The sequence below is a fragment of the Anguilla anguilla genome, chromosome 1, assembly GCF_013347855.1.
Source record: "Anguilla anguilla isolate fAngAng1 chromosome 1, fAngAng1.pri, whole genome shotgun sequence".
Lineage (NCBI taxonomy): Eukaryota > Metazoa > Chordata > Actinopteri > Anguilliformes > Anguillidae > Anguilla > Anguilla anguilla.
This window is the reverse complement of record NC_049201.1, coordinates 69,582,028-69,609,549: the sequence shown is the minus strand read 5'-3', so window position 1 is coordinate 69,609,549 and position 27,522 is coordinate 69,582,028. Positions and strand designations below refer to the sequence as shown.

The 27,522-nt window shown below is 51.6% G+C and overlaps 1 protein-coding gene across 1 annotated transcript in view; it reads right to left on the bottom strand.

Annotated features, from left to right (window-relative positions):
• Positions 1 to 4,843: 4,843 nt before the first annotated feature.
• LOC118214803 (ephrin-A3-like) overlaps positions 4,844 to 27,522 on the bottom strand; it is a 48,105-nt gene continuing 25,426 nt past the window's right edge. The window contains exons 2-5 of the mRNA XM_035395054.1: positions 11,913 to 12,199; positions 10,761 to 10,826; positions 8,693 to 8,770; positions 4,844 to 5,036 (exon numbers count right to left, since the gene is read on the bottom strand). Coding sequence (XP_035250945.1) covers positions 4,918 to 5,036; positions 8,693 to 8,770; positions 10,761 to 10,826; positions 11,913 to 12,199 — 550 coding nt within the window. The 3' untranslated portion in view covers positions 4,844 to 4,917. The remainder of the gene's footprint in view (positions 5,037 to 8,692; positions 8,771 to 10,760; positions 10,827 to 11,912; positions 12,200 to 27,522) is intronic.

The following is a 27,522-nucleotide window of genomic DNA, read 5'->3' as shown; positions in this document are numbered from 1 at the left end:
TCGTCGAGACCGAATGGAAATACATATAACCTAACAATTAAAGTGCAATTTCTTCGACGACTGGTCAGGTTCGTCCCTTCTATTCCCAGACTCTCACCCAGGAAAGTCATTAATGATATTGTCTATTGTAACGACCTGTCTGTATTTGAGCGGGTGAAGTCAGCGTCTGCTATAGTGCCTACACCAGACGGCGGAGTGTCTGGGGAGATCCATCGCAGCGATTGTTCGTGTCTGATCACAGACCGCTTAGTCACGGCTAATGACACAGAAAATGATAAATGTGCCGCAGGAGTAATTAACGCACAATTATGTCATCTTTTTTCCCTGCGTGTACGCTGCCGTTTCAAATGTTTCAGTGTTGCTGCACAAATTATTCTTTCGCTGTTGTGAATAGAACTGCTCACAACTCGCAACTTTTCCCCCCTGTGATGCAATCACGCTAATAATACACGGCGCAACCTTTCAGTTTGACAGTTCGTCGTAATGACTGACATTAATGCGCTGGTTCGTCGTATGGTTTATGACATGTACCCGGAACTCCACTGTACAATTTTCTGTAATCATTCAAATAAATTCCAGTGACAGACTATATTCAATCAGATATCAGTATTTGAGCAGAATCGTAGCTATTTACCCAGTGATATCATTAAAACGTTTATAAAAAGCAATGAAAAATATCAGCTCAATCAATGGTTATTCCTGGTCAAGCATTGTCATTAGCATACTGCTGAAGAAATCTGAAGAAAATATGAAACTTTTCAGTAACAAGATGACCTTGTCAAACCAGTTACTGAACTTCACCCATGTCGTTTCATCAAAAGATTTCATGAAAAACAACCAAGAAAAATCAAACCCCCATCATTCATCCGATGTGAACCTGACAACATCTGATATGAGGTTCTTTCCCACCTCTATTCTTTTGCTTTGTGTCTTGAGTGTTGGCCTGAGAGATTATCGAAAGGTAGATAAAGAAGCCAAAAGCGACAGAGGGAGAGTTCAGGCACAGAAAGATAGACTGACAAGGTGAGAGAGAGCAGGAGACGTGAGGAGACATGAATCGCTTGCAGGTGTTTGCTGCAGAAAGAGAGGTGGAGGGGGGGGGGGGGTGCCTGGGGTGTTATGCTTTTACTTTAATGTGGCTAGTCTTAAATACAACAGATATAAAGTCGTCATGAAGTACAGGCAATTTACAATCTGTTTGCTGTGTGTGTGTGTGTGTGTGTGTGACAGTATTCACTGTGTTCACCCTGTACAAACAAAGCAGCAACTGTCAGTGGTGGCCTGTTGTAATGGAAAGAACAGACACAAGAGATATGACAATGTGTGACTGGACAAAAGCACTGAATTTAGTCTGGAGTTGAGCAAAAGAGACAAAAGAGAATCTGAGAGAAATGCAACAGAGGACGGGCTGGCCGAACTGACGTGTGCGTTTTGGGTCCCTTTTTTTTTCTGATCCACAAACGTTGCAACTGTAATGAATGGTTCAGTATCAGTAGCTTTTGTTCCGATAAAATCTGACACAAAAAATACACACACCACTTTTGTTAAAAGTATGATTCTTAAGCTTATTATTGTTATCATTAATAGTATTTAGTTATCATTATTATTATTATAACCTTTGTCATTGTTGGTTCATTTTACAGTTTATTTTTCAAGTTCTTTTTTTATTCATTCCAGTCGAAGGTAAACATGATTGTAATTGTTGTTTCCAACACTAATAAATGCTTTAGTTGTTTTCCCATTCAATACACTCACTCTTCCTGGTACATACGCACATGCACAAACAAGCCTTTGGAAACACACACAAGCACATCCAAACAATACTCACGCACATTCAATACACACCCACACCTCATGCACCTTGACACCACACATGCAAACACACACACACACACACACACTCATACATGAATGCAGACACAAATAATATGGGCAAACAGATGAGCTGAATATCCAAGCACACACATACACAAACACACACACACACACACACACACACACATATGCACACACACACACACTCAAACATGCAAAAAACATCACACTGCTCGCACCCACTCACACACATACACACACAGTCAAGACCTTGATAAATGTATATAAGCATACACATATCAACTCTAAAACATACACACACTCTCTTACTCTCGTGTCTAAGTTTTTAAGTGCAACATTTGAAGAGTGATTCTTTTTTTCCTTTTTCCTGATCAACTCTTCTACAGTTCCCCAAATAGGCACCACCCATCCCCCCCCATCCCCCACCCCCTCCCCCCCCCCATTCGTTTCACATGCCCATCACCCCACCCAAAATACAGAACCATAAAATAATACAAAAAACAACAACTAAATTCATATTCAAGTTTGTAAAAATGCTTAGATCACTTTTCATTCTGGAGCATTCAAGTCTTAAGAACTCCTTTCTTTGTCTCAATGTAAAAGTTCTACAACAGCCATGACATACTGCAATATACAGCTACTGTGGTTCCATATAGAAGGGTCAGTTATAGCACGGAGAAATATATACCATTTTACTCAAACCACTACCATCATACACTATATGCTATAGGAAAGCACTGTTAATGCGTAGATTCATCCACATTGTATACCTTTACATCTCACGGGAAGGTGATATTACCGTGCTCAATAAGGTGCTAGTTGCTATGAGACAGTAATTGAAGAACCATGGTAAGATGTTAGTACTTTCACACCTTGTCCAATCCCCAATCGAAATAATTTCTTAGTTCTCCAAATCAAAAAGCACTTTTTTTTGCATTCACTACGTATAACAATGCTTTATTTCACTATTGTATGTGTATATATTTACATACACTTTTTGCAATCATGTAAAAGTATGAAATTGAGCTTCTTTTTTTCATCATACGCAAATAGGCCTCTCCTCTTGTTTGTACCGTGAACTGGACCTGATGGCACACGTACACATATGACACACGTTCTGAAGTTCATGAGAAAAGTAAACCAGCAAACAAACAAACGGACAAACAAAAAAAAAAAAAGTTTGGCATTGGAATCCCAGGTGTCCTCATTCCCTCACCCAAGTTTAATCCAACAGAGAAGAACGAACCCCTCGGAGAACAATCCAACATGTATATATATATACACAGTAATATTTATATTTAAATACATCTCCTCAAAGTCAGGGAGCTTCCTTCTGGTGGATTCCAGAGGCTCCACTCAACACTCTGCCTGGGCCCGGCTGTAGAAGTACAGAGTGGGGTCTGGGGTTTGATGCGATGCTCCTATGTACACACTTGCGTTTGGAAAACACCCCTTTTGAAAAGTGAAGGCAACGCCCAGCCGCCCGTATCGGTATTGCTAAACTACTTGTGATGGATGCGACCCTCTCGACGGCAGCGGAGCGCAGATTTGGTACAGCGAAAGCAGGGGTGCGGCTGGCTGACGGGGCCGGGACGGCACTCGGACGGGACGGACACCACTCACTCGCTCACCTACACCTGCGTTTGCCTGCTGGGCAAAACTGGCCAGTCACCCCCCTGGTGGTGCTTAAAAAAAGTATTCTGGGCCAAGGAAACAAACCCCCAAATGTACGGAGTACAGCACCTGTATGAACAGATAGGCTATAGAAAGGACCACAGTATATTACAGGAATGAAATCCGGTCCCCGTAACATACAACAGACTACAGCTGTTGACTTGGTACTAAAGCTGACAGATTGCCATGGCAACTGTGCTAGACGTAGGCCATGGCCACTCAGCGCTAATTGTATGAGTTGAACAGAGCGCACACCATGGCACAGAAAGTACAGTACAGTAAACCACGTGAAACTCAGGGAAACGTAAGCGAAGCACGCTCTGCGCACAGACCTACAGGCAACGCCGCCTGTCCTGTCACATCTCGCCCCACCATCCCCTCCGCGGTTCTGTGTCACGCTACACACACACGCACACACACGCATACAGACACACACACACACACACACACACAGACACACACGCGCACACACACACGCACAGACACAGACGCACAGACACACAGACACACACTCACTCACACACGCACACACACACAGACACACAGACACACACTCACTCACACACGCACACACACACAGACCTCCACCTCAGTGACAGCACTATTGAGTCATTTGCATTTCCACCCAAGTTGCTTCCTCCTGTCAGTCTGACTCACATCAGAGGTCCTGTAAATCTGCCAGGACAGTCCAGTCAGGACTGGTAGGACCCGCTACAGACAGAACGAACACCACGTAGATTTTCACATTCACAATCAGCTCCAATTTGATCCGGATGAGAGAAAACAGAAGGCAATGGTCCAGTCTTCCAGGCAGCACTGGGCGATGATGTCACTGAGGGAGGCAGCCAATCAGATTCCTGGAGGAGCCTCGTGTGTCCAGTCCTATCTTTGTAAGAAGCCTCAGGGTTGATTGTGTGTCACTATCGGGTCATGGCAGCAATCCCCCCCTGTTCATGACGCAGCATAATATCCACCTTTCCCCACATACATATCAGGTGCGGTATACATGATTCAACATGAATAACATGAATGACACCTGCACACCCCTCCGTATGTACATCCACACGTGCGTGTCACATGTTGCACATGCATCTCAACATGTGCGTCGTGTGCGGATCATGGCACTCGCGCAAGCGGAGAGGCGCAGGTTCGGTTGTCCGTGCGACCCCGCCCGTTCTGAGCAGTTCCCCCCAGCGCACTGCCCCGCCTCACCACGCAACCCCCTCCTCGCCCCGGCTTTTCACCGTTTCCCGTCCTCTCTTCTGATTGGTCCAGCGCGTGGCCTGTGTCCCACCCCCACCCCCCCGGGCCCCCCGCCCCGCCCCGCCTCTCTCTGCGCCCGTGCCCCTGGTTCGCCCCGCTGCTCTGCCAGGGCTGGCTGGTGCGACGCGGCTGTGGAGACGGGTGCTAGGAGACGGAGAGGGCGACGAGGAAGAGCGTTGCCACGGTGAGCAGCAGGCGATCGCGGGAGGGGCTGCTGCCACTGATGCTCTTCTCCAGCTTGGGGATTTCAGGGTTAAACTCATCTGAGAGAGAGAGAGAGAGAGAGAGAGAGAGAGAGAGAGAGAGAGACATCACATTAATACTCCTGAATAAGAGGAAGAGGAGTTCAATAAACTCCAGGAAACAAAACAGCTGATTAACTGGATGTTGTGTCATAGAAGGATGGGGACTGTAGTGTGTAAATTAAACACAGGCTGATTGGCTGGCCGCCGCGGTGCACCAGCATGGCCCTGACACAGAAGTGAAGCGGAACTCAACACTGCTCTCTGCGGCGCGTTCACACGGCTCTGACAGGGCAAACAGAGCCCCCCCCCCGCGGCCAGGCGGGGGTTAAACCCGTCACGAGTCGGACCTGGACGGACACGCAAACAGATCCTCCGACAGGAGGACGGCACGGCGTCTGCTCGCGGCATCTCAGGAATTTTGTTTTGTCTCCGCGTCAGACAGAAAAATCCAGCCGAACCGGCCGGACGGCGTGACCGACACCCCCGATGGGCGGCAGAGGCCGGACGGCGTCGCCCCTTCCTGCGCTCGCGAGCGCGTCGGCCTCGGCGGGACGAGCGCGCCGACGTTCGCACGCACTCGTCAATCACCCGTCACGCCTGTTTTTTTTTTTTTTTTGGAGCGCAGAACGCTTAAAGTTAATTATGACCCGCGGCCGTCGTGTCATCGGTATCGAGTTTCTGCATCGCTGCGCCTGCTATCTCAGGTCAGCCAGGAGTCTCCTAATCCAGACGTGTCAGGTATTCAAAAACAAAAACAGGTCTTTTCCAAGCACAACACGCGCTATATTGTGTTCCAGCGGCTTTTTGTTGGGTAATGATATTGTGTCACGTCAGTCTGACAGTTGTACTCGCGCCCACGACAAAAAACAACAAAAGGATTCACACATAACGTGAATTGCCAAGACGTCTTGTTTTTACGATGACACCGTGATTACAGTCAGAGTGTAACGCTATAGCTGGCCCGCGTTTGGGGTCACGCAGGTCCCAAACCGAAATTTCTCCCGGGAACGCGATGTGAAGGCACGCACGGAGGCTACACCATCGCCGCTGACTGAGACACCGCTCCACAGTTTTCTCTATTTTTTTTTTTTGGGAGGAACACCGGGCAGAACACCGGGCAGAACACCGGCAGAACACCGGGCGGAACACCGGGAGGAACACCGGGCGGAACACCGGGCGGAACACCGGGAGGAACACCGGGCGGAACACCGGGAGGAACACCGGGAGGAACACCGGGAGGAACACCGGGAGGAACACCGGGAGGAACACCGGGCGGAACACCGGGAGGAACACCGGGCGGAACACCGGGCCGAACACCGGGAGGAACACCGGGAGGAACACCGGGAGGAACACCGGGAGGAACACCGGGAGGAACACCGGGCGGAACACCGGGCGGAACACCGGGAGGAACACCGGGAGGAACACCGGGCGGAACACCGGGAGGAACACCGGGCGGAACACCGGGAGGAACACCGGGCAGAACACCGGGAGGAACACCAGGCCGAGCGGCGTCGAGCGGGACGCTCGCTCTGTTTTAACCGACTCTGTAATCACGCGGCACCCATGCGCGCACGCACGCCGAGTCGCGCTAACGTGGCGTTCGCGGTTGCCGTGAGCGACGTGCCGCGGCGGGCCGCGCTCGGAACGCACCGGGGTTCTTTCATCCTCCTCGGTTCCTGTCCATTACCCCGTTCCCCAAAACGGGGCGATGGCGGCAGTAAGTCACTCGTGGGAAGGTGGGGGGGGGGGGGGGGCGTGACAGAATGCAGAAAAGCTCTGTCACCTTTTATTCGCTGCGCGGGGAGCGAAGAATGAATTTCAGGTTCCATTAGAGCTCTTAGCTCCGTCGCCGCGGACGACTAACCCGTCTGTTAGCGGACCGTAAGGCGCCCGAGGAACAGAATGATCAGCACAGCCTAAGAGACTGCACTCCCACTAACACACGTGCGTGTGGGGGGGGGGTGTGTGTGTGCACCAAGACGCATGTGAGGGTTCGTGGGTGTACAAATAAATGTGTATGCGCGTGCAGGCATTTGCGTACACATGTACGAGTGTGTGTGTGTGCGTCATTTTATACTAAAAGTCCTTCTAGGGACAGGTGTTGGAAATTAGCTTAAAGTACAAACACTGTGGTGCAACACATCCGAACATTGTGTGTTTGTCAGTGTGTACTTGCACTTGTCCCTATCAATTAAACCATGAACAAATAAAATAAACACGTGTGCATGCAGTTGTGTATGTGTGTGTCTGTCAGTCTTTACTTTCATGTACCCGTGTTTGTGTTTGCGTGTGCGTGTTTGTACGTCTGCGTTTTTGTGCATCGTATGTGCGGGTGCTTGTGTTTGTACGTGAATAAGCACCTGTACGCACGCGTAAGAGCGCGTGATGACTCATTTGCGCTTCCTCGCTAATGCGCGCTGCGCTCTCTCTCTCTCTCTCTCTCTAATGGGCTCCTCCGCTCTGCTGAGAAAGCTCCGTCAGCACCGCCGCCCCCCCGCCACGCCAATAAGCTGGGCGGAATCGAATTTGAATTTGAGGGAGCGGGGAAGCTGGGGAGGGGCGCGCGATTCGACGCAGACGCCGTGTTTCCACGCAGCAGCACCCTGATGTTCCATCGCCAGAGAGAGAGAAAAGGAGAGAGGGAGAGCAGGAGGGAGATAGAGAGAGGGGGGGAGAGAGAGGGGGGGGCTTGTACCGCGTCATGCCTTGCTGAACCCGTGTCATGCTAATCAAACAGACCTGAATGGAGCTAAGAGAGGGATGGAGGGCTCCACTGGCCTGTGTTAAAAAAATCATTATGATAATGTTCCTTATTACCGATGTGCTGTGCGTAATGGAAAGCACCTCCCCTGTGCCAGGCGGTTAATGGCCTCAGACACTCACACTGGGGGGGGGGGGGCACTCATGCTGCGGGGGGGGGTGGGGGGGGTGTCCCTCAGGAGAGGAGAGAAGACAAAGAGAGGGGGAGAGAGACAGAGAGAGAGAGAGAGAGAGAGAGAGAGAGAGAGCCACCCAGGCAGGTGAAGAGGCCGGTGATGGGCTGATTTATGGGGCCTGGCGGCCCCTCGCAGATAGAGACGGGGCGCGGTGACAGATGGGCTTCGCCGGCGACGCCCGGGACTGGACGAGGAGACGACGTGCCCCGCGATTCGGGAGAGCGATCAGCACTTATCGCTTAGCGGGCGCGTCGGTAAGAGCCCCATCCGGCGGCAGAGGCGGCGGTGGAAACGCACGCGCACCCGCGCACGAGCTCATCGTCCGCGCCACCGACCCGAGGCCGGAAGGACAATAAAGAAAAAAAACCCGCGTCCGAATCGCGCAGAGCGACGCGCGGGGATACGGCAGCGCCGCGGCTCGGGAGGGACGAACGCAGCTGGCACCGCGCGGAGCCTCCGGAACGTTCCAGAGCACGCAAACCCGTGGGCCTTCTCAAACAACTCCTCATCCCCGCTTACGTGCTCTCCCGCGATTTGGCACGTCTGCGTGTCTGTCGATTCGGAAAGCCCGGTCGCCCGGGCGCCAGCGCGCAGCGGCCATGGAAACGCCGCGGGCCGCTTTCGCCCGCCAAGCTGCGGCACAGGGGGCCTCGCGACCTACGCGCCGCCGCAGGCGGGCCACGCGGGTCGCGCGGGCCGGGTCGAGCGGGAAGCGGGACGCGCCCCGCCCGCACTCACCGATGTCGTGGATTTTAATGTTGGGTCTGAGCGTGTAGTCTGGCTGGGTCGGCTGGGACTCCTCGTCCACGTCAGAGGCTGGAAGCAGACAGAGAGAGACGGAAAGAGACGCACACATCCCGCTACGTTAATGCTGCTAGCGCACAGACAGGTAGCACTGCATCCCCACTGAACACTACACTGCTAACACAAACAGAAGCACTGCATCCCCACTGAACGCTACACTGCTAACACAAACAGAAGCACTGCATCCCCACTGAACACTACACTGCTAACACAAACAGAAGCACTGCATCCCCACTGAACACTACACTGCTAACAAAACAGAAGCACTGCATCCCCACTGAACACTACGCTGCTAACACAACAGAAGCACTGCATCCCCCTGAACACTACACTGCTAACACAAACAGAAGCACTGCATCCCCACTGAACACTACGCTGCTAACACAAACAGAAGCACTGCATCCCCACTGAACGCTACACTGCTAACACAAACAGAAGCACTGCATCCCCACTGAACACTACACTGCTAACACAAACAGAAGCACTGCATCCCCACTGAACACTACACTACTAACATAAACAGAAGCACTGCATCCCCACTGAACACTACACTGCTAACACAAACAGAAGCACTGCATCCCCACTGAACACTACGCTGCTAACACAAACAGAAGCACTGCATCCCCACTGAACGCTATACTGCTAACACAAACAGAAGCACTGCATCCCCACTGAACACTACACTGCTAACACAAACAGAAGCACTGCATCCCCACTGAACACTACACTGCTAACACAAATAGAAGCACTGCATCCCAACTGAACACTACACTGCTAACACAAACAGTAGCACTGCATCCCCACTGAACACTACACTACTAACATAAACAGAAGCACTGCACTACCCCGCAGGACAGAGTTCATTAAACACATTTATTTGAGTTATGCGTACGCACACACTGACAGACTGACTGGACCCTTCAGTCAATTACAAACGACACTGAGCAGTACAGGAAGCGAGTGCAGGTTAAAATAACTCGTACTGTCCTTGCAAAAAGCCTGAGAGGACACTACAGTATATTTACACTGACAGAGAGTGAGGGGGTTAGCATAACACAGCACAGCGCACTGTACGCCAGCGGCCTCTACAGTAGATTAAAACTGACACAGAGAGATGGGGGGGTGGGGGGGGGGGGGTTGGGGGTTAACACAACATATATACGCAGCAACGGACCGAGTGGACACCGGAATAGATTAAAAGTGACAGAGGGAGAGGCGGAGGGGGGGGGGGGGGTGGACGCGGGGGTGGGGGGGCGGGGGCTTTCATCTCTGGGCCGGATAAGAAGCGCTGTGGGCGGGAGGGCCGGCGCTGCAGTAAAAATAGCCCGGTGCGTTAGCGGCGCCGCGGTAGGGCCACAGATGCAGGGCCGGGCCCCGTGTCAGCGCCACGCTAACCTCCACAGGCCGACCCCGCGCTCTCCAGCGCCGCCCGGACTGGCACAGACAGAGAGCTCCGTGCCCACCGCAGTCGGGAGGGGGGTGGCGGGGGGGAGGGGGGTCACGAATCGAGACCCCGGAGGGAGAGAGACGAAAAACAACGGTGACAACAGGGCACCGTGACGGACAAGGGAGCCGAGCCGGGGTGTGTGTGTGTGTGTGTGTGTGTGTTTGTGTGAGTGTGTGTGGGTGTGTGTGTGTGTTTGTGTGTGGGTGTGTGTGTGTGTTGTGTGTGTTTGTATGTGTGTGTGAGTGAGTGTGGGTGTGTGTGTGTGCATGTGTGTGTGTGTGTGTGTTTGTGTGGGTATGTGTGTGTGTGTGTAGTGTGTGCATGCGTGTGTCTCTGTGTGTGTGTGTGTGTGTGTGTGTGTGTGTGTGTGTGTGTGACTGCGTGTGTGTGTGGGCAGTGTAAAAAAGACGTGGGTCAGATATACAGTGTAATAAGTGTAAGAAGGACAACTGATGAAGGAGAGTGATGAAAGGGAGGAAATAAAATGATCAGCAGAAGGAGAAGAGGAGAAGGAGAAAGAGAGAGAGGGAGTGGGAGAGAGAGGGAGAGACTCACTGGTGGAGCAGCAGACGTACACCCTCAGTCTCAGGCAGCTGCGGCCGTGGTGGTGGGTGGGCGTGGCTGCAGAGACACACAAACACATCAGCTGCATGTCCAACCCACACAAACATACTGCATGACATGAACAGGCCACTCCCCTAATGTAACCGTCACATGTCTGCACTAGGGTAAAGGTCATCTAATTTCATTCACACAGGTAAAAGAATAAAGCAATATTTTATTATGTAGCCAAATTAATATTCATATTGACTAAGATATGTAAACAAAATAAAATGTAGGGATGTAGTACAGTCAAGTGAAAACCACACGTTTAATACTTAATACAGAGGAAAAAGTCAAATGTAGATAACGCAGTTCCCTAGATACAAGCACAGTAAAACCCACAGATGTGATCGGTACATCAGAAGAGATATAGTATTGTAGGAGAGTAAGCACTCAGTGTAACTCCCAGATGTAGTAGTGTAGGAGAGTAAGTGCTCAGTGTAACTCACAGATGTAGTAGTGTAGAGAGTACTGTAAGAGCTCAGTGTAACTCACAGATGTAGTATTAGAGTAAGCGCTCAGTGTAACTCACAGATATAGTAGTGTAGGAGAGTAAGTGTTCACTGTAACTCACAGATGTAGTAGTGTAGGAGAGTAAGCGCTCACTGTAACTCACAGATATAGTAGTGTAGGAGAGTAAGTGCTCACTGCAACTCACAGATGTAGTAGAGTAAGCGCTCAGTGTAACTCACAGATGTAGTAGTGTAGGAGAGTAAGTGCTCAGTGTAACTCACAGATGTAGTAGAGTAGGAGAGTAAGTGCTCAGTGTAACTCACAGATGTAGTAGTGTAGGAGTAAGCGCTCAGTGTAACTCACAGATGTAGTAGTGTAGGAGTAAGCGCTCAGTGTAACTCACAGATGTAGTAGTGTAGGAGAGTAAGCGCTCAGTGTAACTCACAGATATAGTAGTGTAGGAGAGTAAGCGCTCAGTGTAACTCACAGATGTAGTAGTGTAGGAGAGTAAGTGCTCAGTGTAACTCACAGATGTAGTAGTGTAGGAGAGTAAGAGCTCAGTGTAACTCACAGATGTAGTAGTGTAGGAGTAAGCGCTCAGTGTAACTCACAGATGTAGTAGTGTAGGAGTAAGAGCTCAGTGTAACTCACAGATGTAGTAGTACTCCTGGCCCACGTGGAACTCATAGCCCAGGGAGAAGGCGCTGTATCGCTGGAACTTCTCGGAGAACTTGATGGGCGCGTGCGGGGCGTGCGGTCGGTTGCACTCCCACCGCTTGAAGCCCAGCTGGGGGTCGCACGTGCGGTATCCCCGGTAACTGACCATGTAGAGGACATACTGCTCCCCGACGCCCCGCTGGCTGTCGTTGTAGTGCGGGCAGTAGATGTCCAGGTAGTCGTTCACGTTCACCTGCACCGTGTAGCCTTCTCTACGGAGACTGCGAGGGAGAAATACCACAGGCCTGTCAGTCAAACCGCCACATCCCGAAGACAGACCGATAAAGCATGTCAGGAAACATCATTATTATCCACATTTAATACAAGAATGACTCAAACCAGGAAACAGGTGTGAAAACGTGAAAAAGAAAAATATCACAAAGGAATTTCATCTGACAGAGCAATCAATAAATAACGCACAAAATCATAAATAAAAATGAAAACAGTTACGTGTTCCGTTAAAAAACATAAACAATCTGGGAGTCTGAAGATGAATGATGCTTCCCGTTATCCCGCATGACCCGTGAGTGCGCGTGTCTACATGAATCTCCAGACATTCAGTGGCTTCTGCGCGTGGGCTGAATACAGTCACCGTTCTGTTGTCAGTTAGCTGCCTGCTCTACAGAGAGAGCAGGAACAGACAGCGGCCCCAGTCTGAGAGACAGGGAGCAGACTCTTGTCAACAACAGCACATCCCCTGAGGAGCAGGGACAAACGTGGCACCTGCAGCCTTTGTGTAACTTCTGACTTCCTCTGAAAACCTCAAGCAGGGCCACCATTAGTCGGCTGTGATTAGTACCGCGGGTAAAAGCGCCAAGCTACTCTGGTATAGCGGAAAAAAACTTGTGTTTTGTGCGTGTGCGCGCGTGTGTGTGCTGTTTTTTCGTTTTTTTTTTAACGCACATAGGAGTCTTTTTTTCTTCAGTATTACGCACATAGGAGTGGGAGAATGCAAGGCCCTGATAAAATCTCTGTTTTTTGCCATCCGATCCTCCCCGCCCGGTCGCCCTTCACACAACATGATCAAGGCAGAACACGTAATGCCATCTTAAAATAAAGACAGACCTGTCTATCGGAACCCGCTCCGATATCGTCGTTGGTGACCCTAGGTTGTCGTACCGGGCTACCGCGGTGAGGCGAAGGAGAGGATGAGGGGAAGTTTGTTATCAGTTCGTGCCGTGCTTTGAAGTGATTATACTACATCGCATCCAGGCATTGTAGCACAAGGCTCCAGGATTAGTTTGTTCCCTGTTGTGAAGTGATTCTACTACAGCGCATCCCGCTACGATAGCACAAGGCTCCGTGTTCACACATTTGCGTTTGCAGAGAGGGCTAGCGAGACAGCAGGTGCATAGGCGCGAGGACACGAGTCGCCAGTTTCGGTTTGATTTAGCGGCGGCGCATTCCCGGGCAACTTGAAAGGCTCAGCTGTGAACAGAGCCCAAGACGGCGCAGGGGAAACAGAAGCGTGCGCCCTGGAGCTTTACACATCTACCGAGAGCGTCAAAACAAATCACACACCATCGTCCCCTCTTCCCATCGCTCACAGATCACCGTCGCTCCAAAAAAGCTGCTTCTGACAGAGAGATTGAGTTTTCCCACAGTCGATAACTTTTTTGTATATCTAGCCCAAAAATGGTATCGGAACTGTAAGAAAATACAGCGCAGCATATTCACAACGGCACGTGAAACGCTTCACCGGTTGTAGTGACATGCAGGATGCAGTAGGTGTCAGTAGTGCGATACTCCAGTAATCCGCGCCACTCACTCTCTCTCTCGCTCAGTTCTAGGTCACTTCTCCAGGGAGATTATTATTCAATTATTAATGAAAATCGAAAATGCTGCTACATCCTTCTCCCTACCTGCTTCTCTTTCCCCCATTCCCTCTCTCTCTCTCTCCCCCTGTAAATCTCTCTGTCTCTCTCTTGTTCTCTCCCTCTAGTTTGTATCTCCCTTTAAATCCTGCCCCTTCTTTTCTGTTGCCCACACATGGAAGATGTGATGGATGCACACAGCATTTCTCTCCCAGCATTTGTCGCTCCATCCATCACCCCCCAACCCCCTTTCCTCATGAACCCCGCCCATCAGAAATCAGACGGAAGCCCCCCCCCCCCCCCCCCCCCCCAGTAGCATTGTGAAGAGAAAACTAGATGAATGCTTCAAGAAAAATATAGTTACACAGAGAGAGAGAGAAGAGACAAATGTCAGGAGAGTGACAGATGCAAATGGGGGGAGGATGTAGAGAGAGAGTGGATAGCACAGGGTTTGGGGGCCTCTTAGAGAGAGAGAGGAAAACGGACTTGGGGAAGAGGGATGAGAGAAGCAGGAAGGTGTGGGCAAAACCGGCGTGATTATCACGGAAGAAAGAGAGAGCTCCGTATGTGCCGCTGCATCCGTCCTCACTCACTACCACAGTGCGTTCCTTTCATGGAATTAGCATTTACATATTTTATTAATTGTATTAAAAGCTTTGACATTACTAGAGGACTTTTATCGCGGAGATGCGACCGGTTGTGAATTAAAATGGGGGGGGGGGGGGGGCTGCAGGGAAAATAGAAATATGTATTTAATATTTTCAGAAGCGTGGAAAGGGTGCTGGGTTTGGAAGGGAAAACGGGGAGGAGGCAGAGAGAGGGAGTGAGATTTTAACAAATCAAAGAGCGCAAGAGGGGAGATGGGGATAAAGGATGAGAGGAAAGGATATGTATACAGAGAAAAAAAGGAGGTGGAAAAAAATGACAGAACAAGAGAGTGAGCAGGACTATTTTTAAACCCCGACAAGGGAGAGAGAGAGGGAGAGGGAGAGAGAGAGAGAGAGAGGCACAGTGATAAAGAAAAAGAGAGAGAGGCACACTGAGAAAGAGAAAGAAAGGAAGAGAAAGAGAGAGAGAGAGCAGAGCAGTCTTCCCGAGGGTGTAATGAAGTGGAAAATAAATGAAGTGATGTGTTGCACTCTCCCTCTTCCTCTCTCCCTCCCTCCCTCTCTCTCTCTCTCTCTCTTTTGTTGTCTCATCACCAATTTCCTTTTTAGTGAAGGATGCTGAGCTAGTTAGTAAAGACAGCAGGATCTGATGAAAGAGGGAAGAGGGGAGGGAGATAGAACGTGGAAGACAGAGAAAGGGTGGTGCAGTATGACTGTCCACGACGGAGGCTTCTATAAATACAGAACATCACAATACTGTACGAAAACTGACATCAAACTCCCGAGTATCAGAGGCGCTGAACGGAGACAGTACAAAGACTGCCATTAGCACGAGCTACACCCTGCTCCTCATTCACTTTTATTCTCCTTTGTCCCTTTCCTATTTTCTTTTCTTTGTCTTTCCTGCCCGTCTTTGTTGTCGCGGCTCGTTGTTCGTCTGTGAATGTGAGCGCAGTCCCGCGTACGCGTGTGCGTACCGTGGCGGCGAGGACATCGTTTAGACCGTAATGGAGGACGACGCGCACGGAGCCCGGTGATGCCTCTCCCACAGAGGTGCTGATTCAGGACGAGAGGGAGGAGGAGGGGGGCGGGATCAACCGGGGGGTGGGGGGGGGGGGGGGGTTCGGGATCACGGTGTCACCGGTTAACACAATCTCCTCAATTACAGAGGAAACAGAGCCAAGGAAGCGGCTCAATCACGTCCACGGAGCCGAACGGAAGCCCCTCCTGTCAGACGCCCGTTCCCCAGGTTTGTTAGAGGAAACCGGCCAAAAGCCCCGGGAAACCGCGCCGCCGAAATTCATTCTGCGGGACTCCAGGAGACCCGGCGCTCGCAATCAGCGCGGATATCTTACCCGGCGCGAGCGCGCCAACGGAACCGAGCTTTTACACCAACTCCGATAACATTCAACTGCAATTCCAGGCAGTTTTACATGAAAAAGGGCAAACGCTCCTTCCTGCTCACCTCCACTATTTCTCTCTCTCTCTCTCTCTCTCTTGCTCTTTAACAAGAAAATAGGCTTCCTTGGCACGGAAAAGGAATGGTGTCACCAAATAGCTTTTTAGAAAACATTACTGGGAAGGTCTGACACCTAAACCTCATATAAAACAAAATGATCATTTCCATCTGCTGTTTTCCCCCCTTTATATTCTCGGCTGAAACTACAGCACGCTCTGCGATGAATAGGAAGCGTGTCCTTTATCCTGTAGACGCTGCCGGAATGCCCGGGCCTCCCGCTCGAGGAGCCGCAAACACCCCTTAACTCCCCTGAGCTCCCGCTGATCTCCGCAGCCCTCACCCTCCGCCGCTCACTCTTCCTCTCCCACTCCCACTCTCCCTCCTCCTCCTCCTCCTCTCTCTCCCTCCATCCCTCGGCAGAGACGGTGGTGAATTATTGAAAGGTTATTAAATTCAGAAACATCGCTCGGCCCCGGGCTTTTACACTGACTCAACATGTACTCACAAACACGCGCGCGCACACACATGTACTCACAAACACGCACGCGCACACATGTACTCACAAACACGCACGCGCACACACATGTACTCACAAACACGCACGCGCACACACATGTACTCACAAACACACGCGCGCGCACACACATGTACTCACAAACACGCACGCGCACACACATGTACTCACAAACACGCACGCGCACACACATGTACTCACAAACACGCACGCGCACACACATGTACTCACAAACACGCACGCGCGCACACACATGTACTCACAAACACGCGCGCGCACACACATGTACTCACAAACACACGCGCGCGCACACACATGTACTCACAAACACACGCGCGCGCACACACATGTGCTCACAAACACGCGCACGCGCACACATGTACTCACAAACACGCACGCGCACACACACTCACAAACACACACGCGCACACACACTCACAAACACGCACGCGCGCACACACATGTACTCACAAACACGCACGCGCGCACACACATGTACTCACAAACACGCACACGCGCATACACATGTACTCACAAACGCTGCAGCGCGCACACACGCACGCACGCATGTACAGACACACACAGGGAAAACACGCACGCAGCCGCACACACACACACAAACACGCGCGCGCACACACATGCACGCATGCACAGACAACACACAGGAAAACACGACACGCGCGCACACACACACACAAACACCCGCGCGCACACACACGCACGCATGCACAGACACACACAGGCAAACACACACGCACGTGCGCACACACGCACGCATGCACAGACACACACAGGAAAACACACACGCACGCGCGCACACACGCACGCATGCACAGACACACACAGGCAAACACGCACGCATGCACACACACACACACAAATGCACGCATACACAAACACACACACACACACACTCGCAAACATGCAAGCACACGCGCGCACAAGCACACACACACACAGACACACACACCGACAAAGCTCCAAAAACTATACAGTGACACACTGAACGCAACAAAAAGCTGAAGACCCACCATCACCGACTATAGTAATTTATGTACCGTCACTTAAAGAGTACGTGCACATTCACTCACGTGTGCACATTCACACACTCACACACGCACACACCCTGCACTGGCATAAATCTTATCCGGCGTGAAATATCACACACCTTTAGCTAATCCCCCTGTTTGTAAAGACACTTATGTTTAGTGCTTAGGTCACGGAGAGCATTTTCAGTGGCCTGGCATGGTGACTGATACCTGGCAGGAGGAAACACAGCCCTGTGAATGCGAAGCCACCCTCATACATGATTACTCAGCACGGTGGCGACACTGAAAATATTAACCATAAACATGGACCGCAAACTTCAAATCATGTATTTTACCAGCGCGAATATTCGATCTGATCTCAAAATGCACGTCCCTTCCCTCTGAACTCGAGCGGTGCGGGGACTACGCTATCAGATGAAATGACATAATGATATCGTTTGCATTCTGCAGAAGAAAGGGAGAGGGTGTACAGATGGGCTAATGTGCGCTATAATTGCACAGATAGAATGACACCCAATGAAAACAACTTGTTCAAGACTGGAAAATGATCGAATCAAAAAAAACTTTAAAAAAACGTTCCGCTCGTTCGCGCTCAGTCAGAGCCGCCATGTGTTTCCACTTAAATAATTTACTGATCTCGCCCCACACTGCTTCGTTGAATAGCAAGGACATTTCACTTGGCTGGCTGAATATCGCAAACCTGCTAATTTCATAAATAATGTTTCTGAAATGAGTGCCGCATAAAGGGAGGCAGAACAGAAACCTCGGCCTTGTCGACCTCAGGTTTTTTTTGTGCGTGGCAGAAGGGCGGAGGGGTCTCGGCTAAGGGTAGAGCGTGTTCCGCGCTCCGGAATCCTCTCTCTCTGTACGTACGATCACCGATCCGCCTCCTTTTCCCGCCTGCTGAAAGCCGCGGCTTTTAGTCTCCCTTTGTGCCTCTGAGTGTCCGAGGTCAGGATGTACCCTGGTGACACCGCCCGTCGGAGAGAGAGAGAGAGAGAGAGAGAGAGAGAGAGAGAGAGAGGGAGAGAGAGAAAGGGAGAGAGAGAGAGAGAGAGAGAGAGAGGGAGTGAGAGAGAGAGAGAGAGAGAGAGAGAGAGAGAGAGAGAAAACCGGGACGGCGTGACGAGGTGACGGGCCAGCGAGGCCGCCTTGACGACGGTCGCTCCGTGGGCGGAGTATCAGGCCGGATGGGGGCGGAGCTCTCCCCGGGGGGGCGGGGGTGGGGGGTCCGGCAGTCAGAGCAACGTGGGCGTTGAAAAGCATTACCGTGTGTGTGTGTGTGTGTGTGTGCGTGTGTGTGGAGGTTAACACAAGTGACCACTGCATCGACTGCAGCGCTTCAAACACACCCGGGGGATTCGCCTCAACCTGTATCCGAGCAGACTCCACCGGCTCACAGCTGCACCAGACCACCAGGAGTTTTTTTGTGTTTCTGGGATGATGTATACCTTGAGGGCAGCAAGGTATTTACAATGGACAGGACAGTAAGTAATCTGTTCCCGTTTACTGTGAACACGGCGCATCCATTAGCCTGGCCTGGAGGAGGCTGAACACTGCCTCGCCCGGAGACCACACTGTCAGGACTTCAGCTGCCCGGAGATCAGATTTAACACGGTGGCGAAGCGGTAAATAAAGGGGATTTTATGTGGAGCTGTAAAGCCCGCTCGACCCCATCTGTACAGTACAGCGGCAACACAAAGGCACACGCGCTTCCCACAGCCAATGCCACACGGAGACGTGGCGCACGCTTTCACACTGACATGACGGGAAAGAGGAGAACGGGAGAAACGAGAGCCGGAGAGAAACCCGATTCCACTGACAGAACGGAAGAGAGACGGAGAAAGTGAGGGGCAAAAGGCATGAAGAAGGTCTGGAGACACACACACCCACACACACACACACTCACACGCATACACACATACACACTCATACCCACACACACACTCATACCCACACACACACACACACACTCACACTCATACACACACACACACACTCATACCCACACACACACACACACACTCACACTCATACACACACACACACACTCATACCCACACACACACCCACACACACTCATACCCACACACACTCACACACACACACACTCATACCCACACACACACACACACACACTCATACACACACACACACTCATACCCACACACACACACACACACACACACACACACACACACACACTCACGCTCACACTCATACACACACATGCACGGAGTGTACGAATGTAGACGGAGTGTAGCACAGTGGGTAAGGAACTGGGCTTGTAACCAAAAGGTCGTAGGTTCGATTCCCGGGTAGGACACTGTACCCTTGAGCAAGGTACTTAACCTGCATTGCTTCAGTATATATATCCAGCTGTATAAATGGATACAATGTAAAATGCTATGTAAAAAGTTGTGTAAGTTGCTCTGGATAAGAGCGTCTGCTAAATGCCTGTAATGTAATGTAATACACACACACACTCATACCCACACACACACACACTCATACACACATACACACATACACACTCATACACACACACACTCACACTCATACACACACATACACACACATACACACACACATTCATACCCACGCACACACCCTCATACCCACACGCACACTCACACTCATACCCCCCATCCACACACACCCCATGAGAGCCCATTGCACCCTGGTTTCCACTTCACAGGGACTTTTCACTGACGGGCATTTTCAGGACTTGAACAAAGCCCACACTTTTCTCTGGAGCAACACTGTGATGTTGCCAAACTCAGCATTCTACTTTCATTTCATCCAATATTATGCAACAGTGTATTATTATTAAACTACCGCTCACGTCCTTAAACTTAATCGTGGATCAAGCACACTTGAGAATCTTTATAAAAAACAGAGGAAATCATTATAACAGTGATAACTTTTACCATTCTATCAGCATAGTATTGATCATATCATTCTGTCAACACTTTTCTATTAAATTAACGAAAGCAACTTGAAAGAACTCTCTCCATCTCAAGCCAAGAAGCACTACCCAACGGAACACATTATTAGGACTACAAAAAAAGAAAAAAAAGAAACTACAACCATCGTACGCAGTTCTGCTTCCTGTATTCACGTGAAACGATCCGTACCGAGCGACGCGAAAAAAACAAGCAGCCGGGTCCACGAAGCCGGGTCCCGTGCCCCGGGGCGGCGAAGACAGCAGGCGATGCGCAGAACACCGATCCACATCGGGACTAAACTGCTGCACAGAGCCCTTTCGCAGAAGTGCACACGCCAGCAGAACACGACGCAGCTACGCTACTGCACAGTCATCACCGCTAAAGAGGGGCAGTGCTAGCGTAGCGCCACGGAAACCGGAGGTACGGTACCGTTTCCCACCCGACCTCTGACCCCCACCCCCCCCGCGCGCCCTCCGCCGTCAAGCACTAAAAATAATAAGCGCGCTATAACGGAGAGCGGACATGGGTTGGTTCACATGGGACGGGGACTATCGTTTTTTTTCTTGACCTCCATCATCGGGGACAGCTTTTATGCGCCGCAGTCGAGAGTAAATACCAGGCCGAACGATCTGGATTACGGCACAATAAAGCGCTTAATTACACAGCGGCTGCGTTTGGCCTACGGTGGCCAGTCTTGCCGTTTGACTGCACCGAAAGGGAGAGGGGAATGCTGCCTTAGCACTTCTCCTCAAGATGGCCGCCGCCATTTTTTTCTCTTTTTTTTTCCCCCACCCCGCGCGCGAGCTCCCGGCGTACCTCCGTCGCCCGGGCCGACGCCGGCTGCGCGCTTCGCCCGCGCGACATTCCGCAAGGTCAGACGCGGGCCGAGAGGACGTACGTGCGCTCCCGGAGCAAGCCGCCGAAACGCCCGCTGTCTGCGAGGCACGTGACTCCGGGCGAACACGCACAGCAGCCAATCCAGTTTCTTTCTTTCTTTTTTTTTTTAATTAACCTTTGGCAATATTTCATGACTGGAAATGAGAGCGCCATTATAGAATGGGGGGAGGGTGGGGGGGGGGGTAAAAGGCACCGAAAATGATGACAAAAATTTTGATGACCGCTCCTGGTTTCGTTCCAAAGCCGTTTTTTGTAACGGCTGGCACGTGGCCAAACCGCGCGAGCATTCGGACACCTTAATGACCAGGCCGCGCCGGTGAGGGCCGCCGTCGCGGCGTACAGGTCAGGGGGCGGGGCCCGCAGCGCCGGAGCCGCGGGGGCGTCGCTCACAGGTGGGGCGCCGCCGCCGTACCCTGGAGCGCGCTGCTTAACCCGCACCGCGTCGTTAAACACCCAGCTGCCCCGACAGATTGCGTGTAAAAAAAAATAAAATAAAAAAAAAAAGGATGTAAGGCTAAAACGTAAAATATGGCGGCGCAGGTGCCAACTGAAGCAACTATTTTACGGGCGTGGCGCTGCGGGGTCCGCGGGCGGAGTGCTGCCGTAGACACAGATGGTGCGGAGGAAAGCTGAGCGGGGGGGGGGGGGGGGGGGGGGGGGGGGTGCAAGCGTTGCATTCTGACACAGTCAGGGAAAAGCTCATTCATTAAAGTATTAATGCAGTTAATTACCAAAACGCTCAGACCCCTCATTTCCTAAAATGAGGAGATTTAAGCACGTTCAAAATGAGCTCATTATTCTTTAACTGCACTCCGGCTCCTAATACGCGGTTTCATTGCCGCCAACGTACCTAGAATTAGACGGCGGCTGCGGTGATCGATAAAGTCGAAAGGGCGGACGAAGAGTAGGCAAAGCAGCGCAGTGAGGGTCACGAGATAGGCTAAAACACTTGTCTTTAGAAATAGCCTGCAGGGACCTGGACGCGCTGTATAAACAGCTGGCATGCAGGAGGGCACTGAGGGGGGGGGGGAAGTCCACCCGTGACACTGCTGGAGCGGGTCCACAGTCGGGGCAGACCTGTGGAAAGCCAATGAAGACGCACGCGGAGTCGATTCGGGAGGCTCGGAGCCAACCCGGGGAGGGGAAAAGACCGGCCAGGGAGGACGGGAGAGATAACTAAACCAACTGTGCTGCCGGGTGCAGTGGAGCCAACAGCCGACTCAAAGAGAGAGAGAGACAGAGAGAGAGACAGAGAGAGAGAGAGAGAGAGAGAGAGAGACAGAGAGAGAGAGAGAGAGAGATGTAGACGGCGAGCGAGAGATGAGGGGTAGAGGACGGAGCTGGGGAGAGAGAGAAGGGAGGGAGAGAATGATCAGGGAGGGAGAAAGGGACAGGGTGGGGGGTGGCAGAAAGAGAGAGAGAGACAGAGAGAGAGAGAGAGAGAAAGGAGATAGGGGCAGCCATCAGAATGTTGCGTGACCCCTGCGTCTAAATCATCACACCCCCACAGCTGTGCGCCCCGCTCTCCAGTCCCCCGCACACACACGCCCAAAGAGAAAAATCTCGTTAAGGGAGCCATTTTAATTAGTGTTAATTACTGCAGACGCTCGCCTCGCTGTCAGACTGTGTCCTGACTGTCGCTCCCCTTTAACGGATATCAGAGGGAAGGAGACAGGGACCGGGGGGGAGGGGGGGGGGTCTGACTCCAAACGCCCGTAAAAATGCAATTACGTGCGAAGATAAAAAAGTTCTAAATGCAGATCCGTATCTGATGACTTCCAGCTCGATGTATTTTATCTTGTTTTTACACATGGGTGCATTATTTTCTGTTTCGTAGCCCATAAGGCTAGGTGTTGGCAGGAGTTTAGGACACGCCACACCAAGACGGCTTATTTAGAATTTCAATTGGGACGGGAGAGGTGGGAGGGAGGGAGAGATATAATGAAGGAAGCGGGAGGAGGCAGAAGATGAGAAGGGGAGAGATAGAGGAAGAGGGTGAAAGGGGGAGGAAGAAGGGAGAGATGAATGGATCGATCCAAAGAGATAAGGAGAGAAGGAAATGAGAAATTCTCAAACAGAGGGGGGAGAAAGAGCAGATTAAGATATTTTGCATAGAGTTAGATAACTCGGAAGAAAGGATGGAGGGAGGGAGAGGGGAGGGGAGCAAGGGACAATGGGCAGAGATGAAGAGAAGAGGAGTGACACGTGCACATTAACACAGAGAGAGAGAGAGAGAGAGAGGGAGGGGAGGGAGGAGTGGCAAGAGCGCGGACAGTGGGAGAAGACTGGCAGTGCGAAAAGGAGGAACGAGAGAGGGAGAGAAAGTGAGAAGGAGGGTGAGAAAGGACGGTGTGAAACGGAGAAAGAGACGGAGCGACGGAGAGAGGGAAGGGCAGAGAGGCAGCGGGAGCAGAGCTGGGCCTCCGCACCAGCGCCCTGAACCTGAGAGCCACGGTTGCTCCTGCCATTCCTGAGCTTCGCTAGCACAATGTCCCCGTCACACCTGCACAACCGGCCCCAACGAAAACCGCTTCGACACTCTTCCTCTCTGCCGGCACTACGTTTACTTCCTTCACAGTTCCTTCCCTCTTCCTTTCCTCCCCCTCCCCCCCCCCTCTCTCCTCAATCTCTTCATTACTGCACCTCCATCCTTCTGACATATCTCTTCTCCCCTCCCTTGCCTCTCTCCATCCTTCCACGCCCCACTTATCTGCTCCCACCTCCATCCATCTCTCTATCATTCCCCCCTGCAATCCATCCTCCACCTCCTCCTCTTTCCTTCTGCTCGCTTCCCTCCTTCCGCACTCCTTCCGTTTTCATCCCCCGATTATTCCTCCATTCCTCTCGCCCATTTCCCCTTCATCGACATTTGCCTTTCCCTCTTCCTCTCTTCTTTCCCCCTCTTTTCTTCTTTCGCTCCCGTTTCTCTCGCTCTCTCTCCCTGATATTAAATTTTCATTCCCTGCAGCTCAGGGAGAAAAAGGCTGACAGCTGACAGAGGGAGGTAGGGAAAATAAACAGAGAGAGAGAGAGAGGGAGGGAGGGAGGGAGGGAGGGAGGGAAAGAGGAGGGTGGGAGCCGGTGTGCGGGGTGCATGAATGAAGTGTGTGTGGTGCATAACGTGGATAGTGAGTAGCTGTGTGTGTGTGTGCGTCTGTAGGTGTGTATGTATGCCTGTGTGTGAGTGTGTATGGGTGTGCACATTTGTATGTGTGTGTGCGTTTGTTTGTGTGTGTGCGTGTGTGAGTTTGTGTGCTTGTGTGTGTGTGTGTGTGAGTGCACGTTTGTGTGTTTGTGTGTGTGTGTGTGTGTGTGTGTATCAGAGGTTTTTGAAGTCAGACAGTAGACAGGCAGCAGTGGAGGCTGAGTACACTGTAAATCTGTGCAGGGCTGCATTTGTGCATTTTAATGCACAGGAAGCCTCAGGTGCTTACTCTGCTGTCTGAGCTTGTGGTTATGCACACTCATACAGAACAGTCACTGGACACAGTGCGTGGCACTGAAAAGTTAATGTGAGATCAGTGGCAGAGTTATGGGCAGGACATGTACCCTTCATGAATGTTCAATGCATTCCATGCTCATCCGGAGCGAAGCCTACGTCCCAACACTCAATGAAAAGATTTTATTTTTGCACAACAGCTGTGATTACGAGAACAAACTCCGTTATTTACAAATCTGTTCTCAGAGGAGCAATAAACCAGATTCACCGCACAAACAAACTCTGCACACGCTCACTGTTCACAGCTAGATTCCTTTCCCCCATTTAACCCCCCCGCCCCCCCCACCCCAACCCCAACCCCTCATCCCCGCCAACATGCACACAAGTTCACACTCATAGGCAGCGACAGTAACTCAGTGATTGACAGCTGTCATCATCATCCAGGGAGTCATATTGACTTGGCATGGCAACAGCAATCATGAGAGCGAGAGATGGAAAGAGAGAGCGAGGGAGAGAGAGTGACAGAGGGTGGAAGACAGGGAGAAAGATGTGTCAGTGGAGAAAGTGAACTTGAAATGAAAAACTGAAACAGAGACAGATGGAAGGACACAGATAAGGAAAGAGAGAAAGATGAGGAAACCGAGGGCAGAGAGCGAGAGAGACGGATATCAGGAGAGAGAGAGAGAGATGGGAGGAGAGAGAAGGAGCGGGTGAAAGTGGAGAAGAGAGTGTTCCACTGACTGGCTGTCTGCTCTGACAAAGACTCCTCGTGTTTGTTGGGTGAGAGAGCCGACCACAAGATAAAATATTAACGTGGAGCTCCCCTGGCTCCCCGTGAGCCGGGGAAACTGGAGACATCTGGGAACGCGCACAGGACAGGGGGTTAATGGACACATATACATACATACACCTGCTTCCCATTGACAGCCATTACGTTATAGTGCTCTGCCTTGGGATGTGCCATTTGCAGAGGGAGGCTGTACAATCACACACACACACACACACACACGCACGGACGGGCGCACGCACACACACACACACGCGCGCACCCACAGAAAAAAAGCCCATTACGCAGAACGTAAGTGCGTGACACCTGCAACACACTTCAGAATGTGCGAAGCTGATTGCAGAAGCGCCAGCTTCTACTCTCTTAACAACTACGCCGTGATGCTGTAACGGCGTCCTTGAAAAGCCCTGAGCATTAATCTCCCGCCGAATTTGAACAGGGAGCCCCCCCCCCCCCCCCCCGTGAAGGTCACCTTTCGGAAGGACTCAGACACGGAGAGATCGACTCGACCGACCCGCCCGCTCGGCTTCCGCTGACCCGCCTAGCGAGCGAGCGAGCGAGCGAGCGGCCTCTCGCCAGCGTAATGAAAGGAGCGGGCCTCTCAGCGCTCGTTTGGTCCCGCGAGGAGACGCGCGCGGAGAGAGAGAGAGGGAGAGTGAGAGAGAGGGAGAGATGGAGAGAGAGAGAGGGAGAGAGAGAGAGAGAGAGAGAGAGGGAGAAAGAGAGAGAGAGAGAGAGAGAGATGGAGAGAGAGAGAGAGAGAGAGAGAGAGGAGAGAGGGAGACAGAGAGAGAGAGAGAGAGAGAGAGAGAGAGAGAGAGAGGGAGAGAGAGAGGGAGAAAGAGAGAGAGAGAGAGAGAGAGAGAGAGAGAGAGAGTGAGAGAGGGAGAGAGAGAGAGAGAGAGAGAGAGGGAGACAGAGAGAGAGGGAGACAGAGAGAGAGAGAGAGAGAGAGAGAGAGAGAGAGGGAGACAGAGAGAGAGGGGGAGAGAGAGGGACGCCGCGGGGTGACGGGGCAGGGAGCCAGACGCTGGACACGGGGCGGGGCACTCTGGGTAGCGCTCTGGCGGCGGAGGTCGCCGCTGACTTGGGGCGGCGAGGGCGTACGCGCTCTGCGCTCTGCCTCCCTCCGCCCGCGCTCGCTCGCTCGCGAGCCTGCGTTCTACACGCCAGCGCTGTGCCGCTCCTGCCAGGACGTCAGGTTCCAATAAAAACCCATTTTAAATACAGCGGCGGAGAAGGGAACTCCTGGGATATATCTATCTATGTATATCTCTGTCCGTGTATGTATTTATAGACTAAGCACATTTTAAGCTGGAAGAGTGAGTGAGAGAGAGAGAGAGAGAGAGAGAGACCTTTGACACTCCTTCATTGCAACCAATCAGAGCATCAGCAAGATCTATACATACGCTAAATAAAAACAAGATAAACAAAATAAAAAAATAAGGAAAAATGGACCACTTCAGACACCACATGTACCTTAAAGCAAACACATGTATCCCCTCATCACCAACACAGATTGCATCCCCAACACCCCAGATTCTCTTAAGCCCTTCAAAGGGGGAAAGAGAGAGGAGAGAGAGAGAGTGAGAGAGAGAGCGAGAGAGAGGGAGAGAGAGAGAGTCATTCAAGGATGAAGAAGCATTAACCCTCACCCGAACACACGGCTGCCCCCCCTCGGGAGCCAAGCATAAACGAGTAAAATGGAGGGATGACAGACAGGAAGAGGCAGGGGCCTCTTCCCCAGAGAGGGCTGGAGCAATCATTCGCACTGATCCTAAAACAACAACATCCTTTCCGTCTCTGTCTCTCCCACCTTTCTTCTGCCTCTCTGCTTCTCCCCAGATCCTGTTCCTGCTCCTCTCTCCTCGTCTCTCTCTCTCTCTCTTTCTCTTCCTCCCTCCCTCCCTCCCTCCCTCCCTCTCTCTCCAGGATTCTTCACGGTTGGTCTTCTCTTTCCCTCCCTCCATCCCCTACATGCATCTCATCCAGTCTCCTCCTTTAATTATCTTTACCTCATCTCCCCATC